The sequence below is a fragment of the Gymnogyps californianus genome, chromosome Z, assembly GCF_018139145.2.
Source record: "Gymnogyps californianus isolate 813 chromosome Z, ASM1813914v2, whole genome shotgun sequence".
Lineage (NCBI taxonomy): Eukaryota > Metazoa > Chordata > Aves > Accipitriformes > Cathartidae > Gymnogyps > Gymnogyps californianus.
The window spans coordinates 75,431,668-75,446,636 of NC_059500.1; the positions used below are offsets into that span (position 1 = coordinate 75,431,668).

At 51.0% G+C, this 14,969-nt stretch overlaps 1 protein-coding gene across 1 annotated transcript; it reads left to right on the plus strand.

Moving 5' to 3' along the window:
- The first annotated feature begins 4,740 nt into the window (after positions 1 to 4,740).
- Positions 4,741 to 14,730, plus strand: LOC127027806 (aquaporin-7-like). Its single transcript, XM_050913643.1, has 7 exons — positions 4,741 to 4,760; positions 5,471 to 5,597; positions 8,797 to 8,923; positions 11,079 to 11,216; positions 11,963 to 12,081; positions 13,458 to 13,675; positions 14,571 to 14,730. Exons 1-7 carry the CDS (start codon positions 4,741 to 4,743, stop codon positions 14,728 to 14,730), a joined length of 909 nt encoding a protein of 302 aa, XP_050769600.1.
- The last annotated feature ends 239 nt before the right edge of the window (positions 14,731 to 14,969 follow it).

A 14,969-nucleotide genomic window follows, 5' to 3' on the forward strand; every position in this document is an offset into this window, starting at 1 on the left:
CAGCTGGGGTTTGGGTAATTTGCTGATTTTACATATGGATGATGATTAGTGCCACCAGTTGCTTCCTCACCCCACAAAATATCTCTATTACAGCTAGCAGTGAAGATGGTCCGCCTATGGGTTTAGCATTATCTCTTGAAGTGTTTACAGGTGTAGCTTATGTGAGTGGCATGTATGGATGCAGCCCACCCTTAAACATCTGGTGGCTGTGAAGGAGGACTGTGTTGACTATCGGCTCAGCCTTGCTCCAGCAGCGCAGAGGGAGCAGGCATGGCTGTCTTCCTGGCATCAGCCCCTGCTCTGGTTTTGCTCTTTGGGACTGTTAACACAGGCTCGTGACTTTTTGGTGCTCCTTAGGGGGATGCTGGGCTGGTGGGTCCTGCAGACTGTCCTGGACCGGAGCGCCTAGGGGAGGGATGAGGCAGAGGACACAGCACGAGATGAAGTACAAGGAGTTTTGTCAGTGGCACCATTTGTAAGAGCAAACTCATTGCACCCTGAGGGCAGGACACAGCTACACTGTGCTGTCTCTGGGGTACAGTCAGAGGCAGGGAAATGTTCAGGTCAGCGTGCTGGCTCTACCAGGCTTTGCAACTTCAGGGCCTCATCCAGCTCCCCCAGCCTGCAGCTTTTCCCCTTTAATCTCTCCTTTCAGAGTGGGGGTGTTCACACTCCTCCAGGAGAAATCCTGGCTCTTCTTATCTCCAGGGTGACGATGTCCTGTGAGCCCTGTGGTTTCCCCGGCTTTCGCCTTATCTGTGGATTGAAAGCAGACCCGAGCAGGCGGCTCAAAGCTTGGCGGAGCATTTGCACCCGCAGAGCCTGCTGCTCCCTACCTGGGTCTGGGGGAGGCCCACAGCAGGGTCCCAGGGCAGGCAGGGCGATGCTCCCACACACAGGGGTACGGTGGGAGCCTGGCCCTGAGCAGGTCAGGAGAACAAGATGCTCACGGGTGAGGGATGGGGCAGGGAATGGGGGATGACAGCAGATGAGGAGCTGGCAGGACTTCGGTGGAAATCCCACAGGTACCCCAAGACTCTTGTGGGACTTGAGGTGCCCCTGTGCCTCTGTTTCTCTCTCTGTTAAATGCCCTATACCCGCGCATGGGGGAGACTTTCCAGGGCTTTGCCCAGATTGAAGCTAGTGGGGTGCCTCAAAAATCATCACACTTTGCTGCGTATAAAACCAACCCGATTCTGTCTGGTAAGCCAGACAAGGGCAGGAGGGGAGGGTGGCCCAACGTGGGGTGGGTAGGTCCCCAGCTGGGGGGGACCGGGCACCCTCCGCTCTGTTGCCCAACAATGGGGCCAGCACCATCCCAGCTGACCCCTTCCTAGACAGCCCTGCTCTCCCCCTAATGACCAACAAAAGCCATGTAATTCCCCTCTTGCTGACACCGCTGCCTCACAGATTACCTCTGGCTGAGCGAGCTTTAGCAGTCTGGGGCGGGGATGCACCACGCCCCTGGGGAGCGAAGCGAAGGGCTGCGGACTGGAGCAGGATCCCACCGTCGTGCCACCACATCCCTCTGTTAGTCCCTCCAGCTCCCACTTCTGCCCAGCACGGTAAGAGCTTGCCTGGTTTCTGGAAAGGAGCATATGCAGGTGATGCGCCTTTGGCCAGCTTCAGGGCAAGGGGCGATGGTGTGCAGGGTGAGCTGAAAGGCCGTGGAGGCTGGTGTCCTGGGAATGGGGAGCAGGGTAAGAGCACGGAGAGCAAAGCCATCTGCTAAGAGACAAATATCTGGGGTGTCTGCGACTTGCTGAGTGCCTGCCATCCATAAAGGAGAAGAGGAGATAGACCATGAGCATTACATGCGAGACCATGGGGTGTGAGTGCTCTAAGGTACATCAAGTGGGGTCTGTCCTGGACAGCTGAGGTCATACCAGTGCTGTACTGGTCTCTCTGACATGGCCTTGCTTGCTAAAGGGGCCTGGAGATGTCTCGGTGCCATGTTCATTTGGTCTGATGGAAGAGCAAGCTGTTCTCACCCACGGTGAGGAGCTCCTCTGCTGTGCTGTCTGCTCATGCTCATCTCAGCCTCTGGGGAGAAGTTAATACTCCACCAGCAGGGCTGAAGCTAATGGAGTGGCGATGTTCCAGCTCTTGATTAGCGCAATCAAGAGATAAATGAGCTCCTGGGTGCAGAGGAAACGTGCACTGTCAAACTGAGTCAGAGAAGTTATTCCCTGCAGAAGCATGACTGCCCTGGAGTCCCTGGGCGTTCATCCTTCCCAGGGCTGCTCTAGCAGGACCCAGGGGGGTTGTTCCTCCGGCTCTGCAGTGCCACAGGTATCAACACCAGCACAGTTAGTGGGCCTTGACCGTGCCAAAATTTTCCTCTCCAGACCGAGGCCTTTATTACTAGTGCTGAAAGCGCACCTGCCTTAGGGAAGAAAATGGGTTTGGTTTAGCAGGTTGTTGCTTAATGTGCAGTGGAAAACATGGTAAAATCATTGTAGGGTCAATGTTGAGTGAAGTTTCAACCTGTGAGCAAGTCAAGATAAACATCAGGAGGCGGTGCAGAGCTAAGCATGAGCAGCTATTGCTCTTCTAACAAACCTTATAGGAAAACTTTATGGGATAGCACCTGTAAGAAATAACTTAATTCATGACTGTGATGGGCTAATGCTGGCACGTGAACAAAGGGCTTTGAGAATTTGGCTGAAAATTAGAAGAAAGTCTCTAATCTCCAGAGCAGCAAGTTCTGGTAACAGGCCTCCAGCAGAAGGAGTTGGGGCAAAAAGCACTTACCCCTAAAATGGAGACTGGCCAGGTCACGAAAGGGAAGATGTGGTGTGGCTGCCTATGTTAGTAGGGGACTGTATTTGGTGACCCCAGAGATCCTCGTCAGCCTTGCAGGTAAGTGAAACCATGCAAGTACGAACAGGTCATGTTGGGCAACTGGCAGATCTTCACGCTCCAGCCCTTGGCTGACTCACATGGTTGTTTATGGTCACTCAAGATCACCACATCTGGATGCAGGGAGGAAGGGCAGTCCAGCTCACCTGGTGGTAGATACCTCCGTGTGGGTGGGCACGCTGGAGCCGATCACGCCACATCCCTGGTGCAGACACTGGAGGGAAACTGCCAGTGTCCAGTGTGACTCATAGGTCTGGCCTCAGATGCTTATTTTAGGTGGGGATGAACTGCCCTTTGGAGCTGCCTCGTTTTAATTAATAATTTAATTGATTATAAAGTGGAGGGTGACAGGCACAGGCTCACACACTTCGGTTTTGTGTGCTGTCAGAACAGAGGTGCTCTGCCCTACAGGACCTATAGAAAGGTGTTTGTTTTTGTTGTTGTTACACTCCTTGAACATTGGCAGATCACTTTTCTTTAATGTTTAAAAATGCCCAGAATATCCCTAAAACTAAAGGGCTCTCACATTTTCAGCAGCCAACAGAGGAACCCTTCTGAACACTTTTAAGGGAGAAATTAATGTCTCAGTGCCATCTTGTGGAATGACCTATGTAAAAGGACAAGCAGTGCAAGAGACACATCCAGTGATCCATGACACCATCCTAGAAGCATGCTGGAGTTTTAGGGGATTTGGTAGTAATATCGGGGATTATGCTGCAAATATTATCACCAAACCAAAGATTTCTATTGCAAACTGGGATTACCTTTTTCCCTGAGAAGACTGCAAATCCATGGGAACCCGGTGTTCCCAGAAAACACCTGTCCATTTTTCAGCCCAAATTAGAATATGGAGATGCCTATAGTTAATGCTTGAATGCAGGAGCCAAAGCCTTTCAGAGACACAGCAGCTTTCTTGTTCGTGCACAGGGGAGGGATCCACTTGGAAGGCTCCCTGAGATCTAGGAGTGAAAAATGAAGTTGTAGGTCCAGTTGTGGGGGATACTGACCCACTCACACCTCGTACATCTGAGAAAGGCTGAGATCTCCAATAGACACTGATGCCAGGACCTCAGCTTTACATGTCAGCTGGAAATTACCATGTGCAGAAGAAAATTGAGGCTCTTGTCACCACCCTGACCTGGTGCTCCAGGGCCCGTGTTTGTGTGCTCCACCAATAAACATCTGCATGGCAGAGAATGAAGTGACCTGGAAAGATTTATCAGCCACTTTTTCTGTGCCACAGCATGGCTCACAGACTCACAGGACAAAAAGCCTTCCCACCTAGAAATATGCTGTAGGAACACCCTTGCCAGCAGTGTGATTATCATCCTTCATGATTAGATGTTCCTTAGTATCAGAGACAGACTAGTAAATTACTGCATATTTAGCCGGGTGTTCACTGAGGTCAATAGCTAATCTGTTGCTGGAGGAGGGCTTACCCCAGTCCATAAAACCTTTCCCTGCCACAAGACAGACAATCATCTATGGAGCAGAGAGGAGAATCGGCTTCCCAGATTCTTCCATACAGCTGCTCAGTGTCCTGCGGGTAAAACAAAAGCTCATGAACTTTTGCAATGCAGTAGTGCAGAGGGAGGCAACAGCAGGGCAGCGTGAGCAGAGTGCTACATCCCCATCGGGGCAGCTGCCAGTAACCTCTCCAGAGCTGTACACCACATCCCCTCCAGAGCCACACTGAGAAGCTGCAGCCAGTTGAGAGGAAGGCAAAGAAAACCAGCAAAGAACGAGACAAGCCTCACAGAAAAAGGTCTTGAGTGTTCAGTGTGTTTTCCAGTGATTAAGCAAAGGTATTAAAACCTTTTCACAGTGGAGAGGTAAGAGCACCTGGTGAGCAGGGAGATAAGCAGAGGGAATCAGGAGATGGAGGAGGAATCAGGACAGTGAGGGCTCTGCTCTGGCAGACAGATGAGATTGAAGGTCTCTGGGGACCACTGCCGAGACTGGTCTCTCCTTGTGCCACACGAGAGGACAGACTCGGGGAGGGGGGGTGGTAGGGAGGCTCTCTATGTGATGGGAGCTGCGGACACAGGTGCATTCAGCAAGAGCAAATATTCAACCTGAAGCAATGCTCAAGGCATTGCGCTCTTCCCAGCTGCAGACAGCGGTGCACACCAGCTCCAGGCAGAACATCCTCACTGCAGGCTGGGCATCCAAATAGTCCTGCTAAGCATAGGCAAACGGTCCTAATCCCACCTGTTAAAAAAAATGGCACCAAATCACCCAGTGGGTTACAATGGAGAGCAGAGCCAAAATTCCTGTGGAATTTTCCACAGTTCCTGTGGAAAGGGTTTCAGAGAAACCCAGGTTTTAGGAGCACACCAAGGCTATTTACAGCTCCACCACTCTGGAGCTAGACTGCTCCTGGGCAGAGGCACAGCATTTGCAACGCCCTGGTAGCAGAAATATTGCATCCTTACCATATAGTTTTAAAAGGATGGCATGTGTGTGTGGGAAGACTTTGAAGCTAGCTGCTAGTTTATTGGCTTGTTCATCGTTAACCAAATGAATGAAGGTGTCTGGGGGTGAAGGGAGGGTGCCAAGTCTCAAAGGGTAACTTAGCTCAGCGCAATGAAGTGTGCTGTCACAACAGGAACCCCCGTGGCTGCAGGCTGGAGCCAGAGAGCAAAATGCTGGAGAAGATTCAGAAGGCACTCACAATTCGTAGTGGCACCATCAGGGAGCTGCTGGCAGAAGCGCTGGGGATGTTCATCCTCATGGTAAGGAGGAGATGGGCCCAGATGTGCGTGTCTGTGCATGTGCTTGTGTGTGTGTGTGCAGGGCGGGTGAGAAGGTGTTTGCAGCAGCAATTTGTAAGGTCAGTGGTTTCCTACCACATCCTCAGGGTTGCTCAGCAGCTGGTTGCTACTGCTCACCCCTCTGCTCTGGTGGGGTGGCAGCTTCCCATCGGGTAGATCGTCCCGTCAAAAACCTTCTGGAGGAAAAAAGCAATGTGGAGGGTGGGAGGTGGGCACTGGGAGAGGGTGAAGCAGGGGGAGATGAGCCCCTGTTTCAGTTCTCTTCTAGGATAAAAGTGAGGAAGAGTCTGGGAATTAAACCAAAGAGCAGTGTCTGGTCAGATGGGGCAATGCAATGCTTGTGCCAAACCCCCTGAATAATCCCATGCAGTGAATTGAGGCTTTTCTTCCCCCCACGCCAGAGGTGATGGTGTGGTTGGGAGGTCCTGCACAGGTTTGGGGAGCAGACCCTGACTCCTCTACCACTGACAGCCTCTGTGAAATGAGAACAACATTCATCCATCTTCCTCTTGGGGTTGCCAGGGTAATGAACGCCTGTGAAACTCTCCGGAGCCACAACCAACCATTAGGAAATGTAATTACCAGCTGTAAAGCATGCCAGGATTTCGCTTTTGGTTTTCTTATGCTGGCAAATGAATAGCACTTATCCAAATCATACAGAAACTCCCCCCTTGCCCGAGGGATCTGTTTCATGCAGAAAAAGCAAAGTGGTTTTGAGTGCTTCAGAGGTGTTTGGGGAGAGAGTGTGGAAGGCTTTGCAGTCAGAATTGATCCCTGGTGGGGGTGAGGTGCCCACCAGGACCAGAGCCTTCATGTGTTGGACCAACATAGCAAAATGAGATCCTCTCTCTGAAAAGGTCCAGTAGCTGTCCATGCCAACTTACTACACCTGGGCTTAGCCTGGGCTGAGGCACTTTGGTCTGGACAGAGGCTGGCATGGAAGGGCTGGGGATAAACCAAATACTTGTACTTGGAGATTTGCACAGGAGGAACGTAAGATTTGTGTAAGCATGCGGACCTTTTGACACAGCTGTTTGTACAGGTAAAGGTGCTTATTTTCAAGGGCAACAACTGCATGTGCAAAGGATGCTCGCTTTTTATCACATCTTACTGCACATCCAGCTCCTTGAAGTTCACTCCTATTACACAGGCAGTTTTGCGTGCATTGGAAGTCAGAGTACAGACACCTGTGACTCCTCAGTAGGAGCTGAGCAAACCATTTTCCTTTTCCGTCCCCTTTGTTTTTTGGTGGTGGAAGTTCCCAGGTGATACAGAACAAGTTCAGTGGTGTCCTGCCAGGACTGTCTCCGGGAATCAACATGAAGAGGAGACTTTTCCCTGCACTCTGACAGTCCAAGGCAGATTTTGTAGCCTGCAGCTCACATTGACTCTTCCCTCACTGATCCCCATGAAGGAATAGAACAGAAGGAGGGACACTGCACGTGGACCCCCATCAAGGGCCGGCAAGAACCAGCATCGAGCATCCAAACGTAGCATCCAGCATCCAGGTCTTCATCAGCCCCCTGGCCCTCAGTGCAACCAGGAATGTGCTGGATGCATCTCCAGGATGCCTGGATGGCTGTTATTTGGATGATAGCACTCAGCCCAGGGCCTCTTGCTTTAATGGACAGGCAATGTTCATAATGGAGGGAACCAGGCATCATGAGTAAATGGCACAACGAGTAGGATAGGGGAAAAAAAAGGCTATTTTGGGACTGTGAGAATAGAGGAAGAGACCAGAGGTTTGGATCTGTGCTGAAAAACAGATTCTGTGGCCTGTCCTGTGTTTTTTTCAGGATACCAGTGTTCAGCTGCAACAGCCATGTCTCCTGGCCTGTACCCCTCTCTCAGCATCTGCATGCTGTCCTGCAAAACCTGTGCCTTATGCATTTGGCTGCTCTTGGATGTGGCTTTGGAAAAGTCAGAGATGAGTAGGCAGAGCTTTTGTAAGAGCTTTGCAGATGCTGGGGGACATCCCAAACACTGCTTTTTGGGGCTTTTGCTGAGGCAGACTGAGAAGGGCTCACACCGTGGAGGCTGTAGCTCTGTGCAGAGCACAGAGTGTGGTCTGTGTATATGAGAGAGATAAGGACAGTGTCTCTGGGGAACAGGGGATTTAGGTGATGTCTGAAAGGGAAGAGGGAGAGCAGACGCATGAGATAAAATTTCGATCCAGGCAGAGTACCCAGAAAAGATCACAGTCAAAACAGAGCAGGCCAGAGCAGAAGTTTAGATGCTGGAGAACATATTGACCTTTTTGTCTTGGAGGGACATGTCACCCTGGATAAACATCGGTGTAGTCCAAGGAGCAGGATACCCTCTCCAAGCCCTAAGTGGTTTGCGAGGCAGAGACCTCAACAGAAGCTTTGTCCTTCTCCAGATTTCAGTGTAAGAGCTGTGCAAAGAACTCATTTTTCCACCCTCCAACCACATTTAAAAAGTGAAATAGAATTTACTTTCAGGCCAGAGCAATTTCTTGAATATGTCTTTTCCTGCTGGAGAGTGTTTACTTTTCTTTTTAATTTTTTTCCCAGTTACCCTTTACTCACTACAAAATTATTGAAACTTTGGCTGTTTTGAAACTGCAAGTATATGTGTTGAAAGGAAAAGTCAAACCAGAATTCTCTTCCTTGTTTTTCACTGGAATGTTACCAAAATCAGAGCCAAGTTGGGCAAATAGCTGTGTGCTGCCCAAATTACATTTTTAGTCAATAAATTGCACACCAGGAAAAGAAAGACAACAAGAATTTGCCCACCCTCCTTCCATCCTTCTTGGGTGCCGTCTCCAGGTGGTCTGCGGTGATGCTCCCCTGGCTCATGTCCCTGGTTTCAGGCACAGACACCATTACCGTGGCTGTGTGAGTGATCCCTCTTGAGCCCCGGACCTCAGTGTGGGTGTTTGGGGTTTGTCTCCCTGTACCCAACCATGAGTGCCTGGTTTGGTGTGACGGGCACCAATGAGGAATAACCCAAGTACTGCTTCAATTTTTGCAGGGGAGGGTCATTCTTTCTTCATCTCCTGTCCATGGGCACTTCAGACTCTTCCTGGTTTTGGGAGTTTATTAGTATTGCAGAAAAAGTAGCAAAGAAGCTCAGTCCACCACAGCTTAATAACACTACTTCTAACACTCCTTTCTCTCTTTCTTTTTCCATGCACTAGGTCTTTGGCTTGTCTTCTGTGGCACAAGTGGTATTAGGAAGAGGAGACTTTGGGCAGCATCTGAGCATCAATTTGGGATTTGGCATTGGTGTTACCTTGGGCATCCACGCGGCTGGAGGAATCTCTGGTGAGCAGGACACTCGAGCATGGGACATCTCTACATCCCGTAAAGGCCACATGCATCGGGGGCAGCAGGAGTGGGCTGCAGAGGGGCGAGTGATGGCATGGCAAGGTGGAGCATTGCCCTCACCAGAAAAAAAGGCAGTCCTAGGGTCCCTGAGCAAGAACAGCAGAGCAGGTCTGGTGACTGTAACCGGGGTTGGCCTTGTGACCCAGTGATCACAGCCAAGTCTGCAGGAGGGAGGCAGGTCTGAGGTCAAGCCAAGGAGTTGCGATGGCGCAGCAAGGTCAGGAGAAGGAGGGGACAAGGCAGGCACAGCATACCTACAGTATGCTGACCCCAAACGCGTGCCCTGAGCTGAGATGGGCAAGTGGGACAGGGAGAGCAGTGGAGGTTTGGCCATCCCCTCTTGTTGTGGTAAGCGGAGCCAGGTTTCAGCAGTGTCCCCGTCAGGCAGTTGGGATATGCCATGATGGCCCAAGGAGAGAAGGAGCTCTGAAAACATGCTGCCGATACGACCCATGGGGAAGTAAATCATTTATTGCAAAGGAGAACTTACTGCTGATGTTGCAACAAGGAATGGTATGCAAATTTTCTCCTTATCATCCACACCCATGCACACACGCCCCACGTGAACTCAGGAGGTGGTGTTTCAGGGCCATGGGGTGGTATCTCTCACATGACAGAGCATTACCTTTGCCTTGTGCAATTTCTGCATTCATTTGCACCAAGAGAAGAGATTAAGGGCTCTAGTGAGCAGAAAATTAAAGCAAGTCCTTGCTCTTGAACTGTTGGAGCAGAGAGATGTCCAAGGCTGGGGCTGGCTTGGAAAGGAAAATTTTTCCATGCAAGCAGTCAGCTCTTAGTCTCCCTGTCCTTTTGGACCTGGTGGAGACATCCTGGGGAAAGTGGGCTGAGGAAAGTAGGTTCCTGCAGTGCCAGGTGACGCTTGAGATGGAACTGATCTGCTGAGGGCTGGGAGGTCGGAGAAGGGGTCTCAGCTCAGCCAGCAACAGTCTGGTTCCGGAGCCAGCTTCAGGGCTTCCTGGCATTGTAATTTGGCTTCATTTTTGTCACAAGACGCTTCTTGTGATCTCTGAAATGGCTGGTCATACCCACAAAGGATCAGAAGATCAAAGAAAAAGGGATCTCCCCCCATTTCAGTTGTGGTTGTGGGACTGTAGCAGGCAGTACATGCACTTTCACTTCACTCTGTCCTGCACTTTGATGAGATGATATGTGTCTGCATCTTATCCCTTTCTGAGTCCGGAGTAGGAGATAGATAGCCACTAAGGTTGGAATGTTTATTGACCCTCAAAAGTTTACACCTATTAGGCAGGAAAAGCAAATATTTCCTTTGGATTTGTGGGGAGATGAGGCCTGGAGAACAAACGTGGATTGCACCAAGGGCACCAAACCTGGATCCACTTAGTCTTTCTCCAAAAGCACCATTGTGATACCAACCTCCTCCATAGAAAGTGTCCCCTCAAAACAGGGAAAACTGATCTTGTACTGTATGAAAGCCATGTACTAAGAGGTGTAAGGAAATGCAGTCCAAGATTACAAACTCTGCAAGGGAAGGACAGAGTTTGCTCTACACTAGTGGGAGCAACCATGGTCTGGGCAGGTTTGAGCATCCTGGTGACCCCTTCTCAATGCAGTGACATCTAAGAGCTACTCTGAGCCCCTGCTGACAGCCCTGTGTAGGATTTGCTTTGCGGACATGAAGATATGGGGCATCAGTGGTTGACTTTGCAGTTTGGTTCCCCAGTGTCTCATGCCTTGCCTGCCAGATGCGCCAAGGTGGGTGATGGGTCTAAGTTCTGGGCTCCCTTTAAGCTGAATAGAGAGAAGCCCATACAGAGGGAAACTCATGCCATGCCAAAAGAGGTATCTCTGACAGGTGAGATGACTCACACTCTGGAGGCAGCCTGTGGTCTACAGAATTTTTAGAAGGCTAAAGCTAGGAGCTCTCTGCCCTGCATCATTCAGCTGCCCAGGGAAAACGGGTCAGTTTTGAGTCTGTGCAGGAGGGAGACCCTGCCCTGAGAGAGTTTTGGTGTTCTGGAGCAAGGCCTGGGTGGTTACTGTGGGGTGTGAGGCATGCTCCAAAGCAGCTGCATCAGGGCTGAGGCCACTCTCTTTTGCTGTGATATTGCAGGAGCTCATCTGAATGCTGCCATCACCGTTACACACTGCATTTTAGGAAACCTCCCGTGGAGAAAGCTCCCAGCTTATCTGATCGGCCAGTTCCTGGGCTCCTTTACAGCAGCAGCCACTGTCTTTGGCCTCTACTATGGTATGGTTGTGTCTTTTATCCCATGGGTTGCTGTGGGCACCATTTCAGTCTTAACTCACAGTTCATCAAAAATATTTCCTTTTACAGTACCCAGCATGCTGCCTGGGTGAGGAGGGTGAGCTCCTGGCTTGTGGGACAGACCTTCATAGCTCAAGGCCAGAGCAGGGCCCAGATATCTCTGGGAAGGATGTGCAGTTCCTGGAGAACACAGCTCCTTTTGTTCAGGGCATTCCCACTGCCAAAACCAGTCCTCAACTCAAGGCCAGTGGCTGCGTTTTGTCAGCATTTTGTTTCCAGGGTCTGCAAGGGCTTGAGTTAGATGGACTACCATGTATTAGGTACAGCTGGAGCTCTGGGGGACTCTGCTGGTCTGTGGAAAACAGGACAGCAGTCATCTGTGGTTTTGAGTTGTGAGCAGAGGACCCACCACCCCTTGGCTCCAGCATGTCGTCTCAGGCTCCGAGGGGCAGAGGGATGGAGGCCTCCAGTGCGTCCAGAGCGTCCAGCCTGCCCCAGGCTCCTGGACTGGGGACAGGGAGCTGGTAGGCGTAAGGAAGCAACTGCAGACCAAAGTCTGCAGGTAACAGATATCGGTGAGAACATGCCCTGCGAGGGGTGTGTCACCTCCGTCATATCTCCCATTGTCTCTCTTCCCCTTGGTGTCTGCTGGCTGCAATGGGTGGACTTGCATACATGCCATTTGGGATGAACTCTGTGCTAACTCCCGTAATTCCCATTTCTCCCAGATGCTCTGTACGACTACACCAAGGGGAACTTTACAGTGACGGGACCAACTGCCACGGCGTCGATCTTCTCCACTTACCCCGCTCCCTATGTATCCTTGCTGGGGGGCTTCTTCACAGAGGTCAGTGGGGACCACTGTGGTGTGCTAGGAGAAGGTGGGTGGTAACAGGTGCTACTGCAGGTCTGCTACAGGGGACTCACAGTGCTACGTGTGCAGACACAATCACAACCTCTGCTCCAAGGAGCCCACCATCCAGGAAGGTGCCTGACAGGTAGGATCTAAGGCACCTTGGTGGCTGAGCAAGCCTAAAAGGTAACGCCTGCAGGCTGCTCCACAGCTTGGTCTGAGTGCCCTCCAAACACCTTCCCTGCATGCAGCCCAAGCTGAGCTATATCAGGAACCATCTCCTTTGGGCTCTGGGCAGTTCCCTGAACTGTTCTTCCCCTTCTTGGATCCTGCACCCGCTCCATGCTCCCAGGCAGCTCTCCTGGCTGCCCCTCACCGGCACAGAGGGCCTGGGACTGTCCTCACATGAACACAGCCTGTCTGGATTGAACCTCTGGGGTTTGAACAGTCCAACTGAGACTGCGTACAGTTGATTCCCAGCATAGAACACAATGTCCAGATGCCCAGAAATAGGAAGGGGATGCTTCAGGGGACGTGGAGCACTGGGATACTGGAGAAGGAAGATTCACTTCCAATTCAATTCCAGGGAAGCCTGTGCTTTTGTCTCTGAGCTGACAAAACTCTTGTCCAGGCATGATGAGGAGGACAGTGAGAGCTGGAGAACCTACAGGTGGGGACCTGATCAGTCAGCCTCCTGTGGAGCATGCAGTGTCCTTGCTGCACAAGAAAGCAAATGACAGTGACAGTGTGTTGCCAAGAGCTGAAGAGTTTCTGCTTTTACTGGCATCTCTGCAAGCAGTCCATGGCTCTCCAGCTACATTTTCTGAAGCAGAAAGAGACAGGAGTCATCACCTCTATTCAAACCACAGTTCCTGACGTCTTGGGCACGGCAGATCTACAAATGCCAGCTACGTGCTGTCACAGACGGGGGATTCAGTTTCCCAGATGAGAACTGGGTATCTGCTTTCAGTCCTGAAAGGGCTAATGCAACAGGCTATATAAAATATTACTCCCTCTAGGGAGGATCAGATTTGTCTCGTTAGCAGTTTGTTATGGCTCTGCTTCTGTTAGACGAAATAACCCATGTCCCTAACTTGAAAGGTGGAGGGAGAGGACGGTGCTGAGAAGTTCATATCAGTCCTAGAGCATTTTTAGTGATGAGGTAGAGACGTTTTTGCTGGTAATGAGTCAAGAATTTTCTTCAGTCCACCTGTGAGGAGGCAGTAACATTGGAGTCCTCCCTGGCTTGATCAGACCATGAATCCCACCTGCTCTTCCATTCTGGGAAGTTTCTTCCTCTCTGCTGAGCAGGATCCTTCTGCCCTCTCCATTCTCTCTCCTGACCTGTTCTCCCTTTCCTGCTCCTGCAGTTCATGGCGACGGTGATGCTGCTCCTGGGCATTCTGATCATCCACGATGAGAAAAACAATGGAGCCCTGAAAGGCACGCAGGCCCTGCTCACGGGTATCCTGGTCCTGGGCATAGGCCTGGGGATGGGGATGAACACAGGCTATGCCATAAACCCCTCCCGGGACCTGCCCCCCAGGGTCTTCACAGCAATTGCTGGCTGGGGAATGGACGTCTTCACGTGAGTGACCCATTTTGCTTTTACACTGCTCAGCTCATAAGGAGAGGAGACAAGCCCATGATAAAATGGTCATGACGCCTTTTCCTTTGGACCAAGTGATGGTATTGCAGCAGAGTGTGTTCTCCATTCTGAGAGAGCAAGGGTTGTGTATAGAGGAGCCCTGTGCATTATGTACACAAAATTTGGGGTACACTAATTCTCCAGCATGGGATTCATCTTGACATTCAGATACCTCAATTTGGGCACCAAACTGGCTACCTGTTAGCTGGAGATCTAGCTGGTTGTTGTAGTGACTGGAGAGCCAGAGACTGATTCAGCTCACGTGAAAACGTACTTACAGCTGCATTGCTGAATAGCTCTCCTAAATTTAGGTGTCTGAATCTGGAGATGAAACCCTGTCTTCCCTATCTAGTAAGATGGTGCCATGCTATGGCTTTTCCCATAGTGAGGGCATTAGCAGTCTTCTGTCCTGGCTGCCCGTTTTCATTAAATTTCCAGAAAATATCTTTGAGAGCTTGGTAGAGGAGGTGCAGATGTTATTGGAAATGGGGAGGGAGAAGGTGTGTGTGTGTGTCTGTCTGTCTGTCTGACAGTCATACTCATGAGGATCACAGAGACTATTTCTGTAGGAGAACAAGAAGCCTGCAGACAGTGCAGAGCCACTTTCCCAGGCCGATGGGGCAAATGACGCTCCCTCCAGCAATTACGCTGGTGGATAGAGAATTCGTCTAAGCCAGTTGTAGGGCCCAGTATGCGAAGTGGGACTAGACACCTCTGCTCACACAGCTCACTCCTGCCCCAGCAAACTCAGCTCACCTCACCCTGTGCCATGCGGCAGCAGGGCAGCGGTTCGTCTGGCTCACCGGCTGTCTCTTTCTTCTGTGTTTCATTTTAGGGCTGGACATCACTGGTGGTGGGTCCCACTCACAGCTCCGATTCTGGGAAGTCTTGCTGGTGTTTTAATCTACAAACTCTTCATTGATTTTCACAACCAACCTGTCCCGCAAAGTGGAAATGAGAAAGGACAGCCAGTGGTGGAGACTTCTACACTGTGATGGCCACATGCTCCGAGGAAAGGGCCTGACAGCAAAGCCTAGGTGGATGTATGGACTGAGAGCCAAAGGGTAACCAAGCGGATAAGGGCATGTGCAATGGTGCTGCTGGAGCACACTGTTTCTTCACCCTGCAGGTGGAGAAATGAGGGACTAGTCTTCAATAAACCCACTCTGCTTAACCAGACAAACTGGGTCTGTGAGACACTGGGCAGACCCAGGTAGGGCTCGACCTGTCTGTG

Bases quoted from the DNA above. Each gene is read 5' to 3' on its own strand.
- LOC127027806 (XM_050913643.1), top strand. From the start codon at position 4,741: ATGGAGGAGGAATCAGGACA. The intron at 11,217-11,962 runs GTATGGTTGTGT...CATTTCTCCCAG, and splicing joins TGTCTTTGGCCTCTACTATG to ATGCTCTGTACGACTACACC. The intron at 12,082-13,457 runs GTCAGTGGGGAC...CTGCTCCTGCAG, and splicing joins TGGGGGGCTTCTTCACAGAG to TTCATGGCGACGGTGATGCT.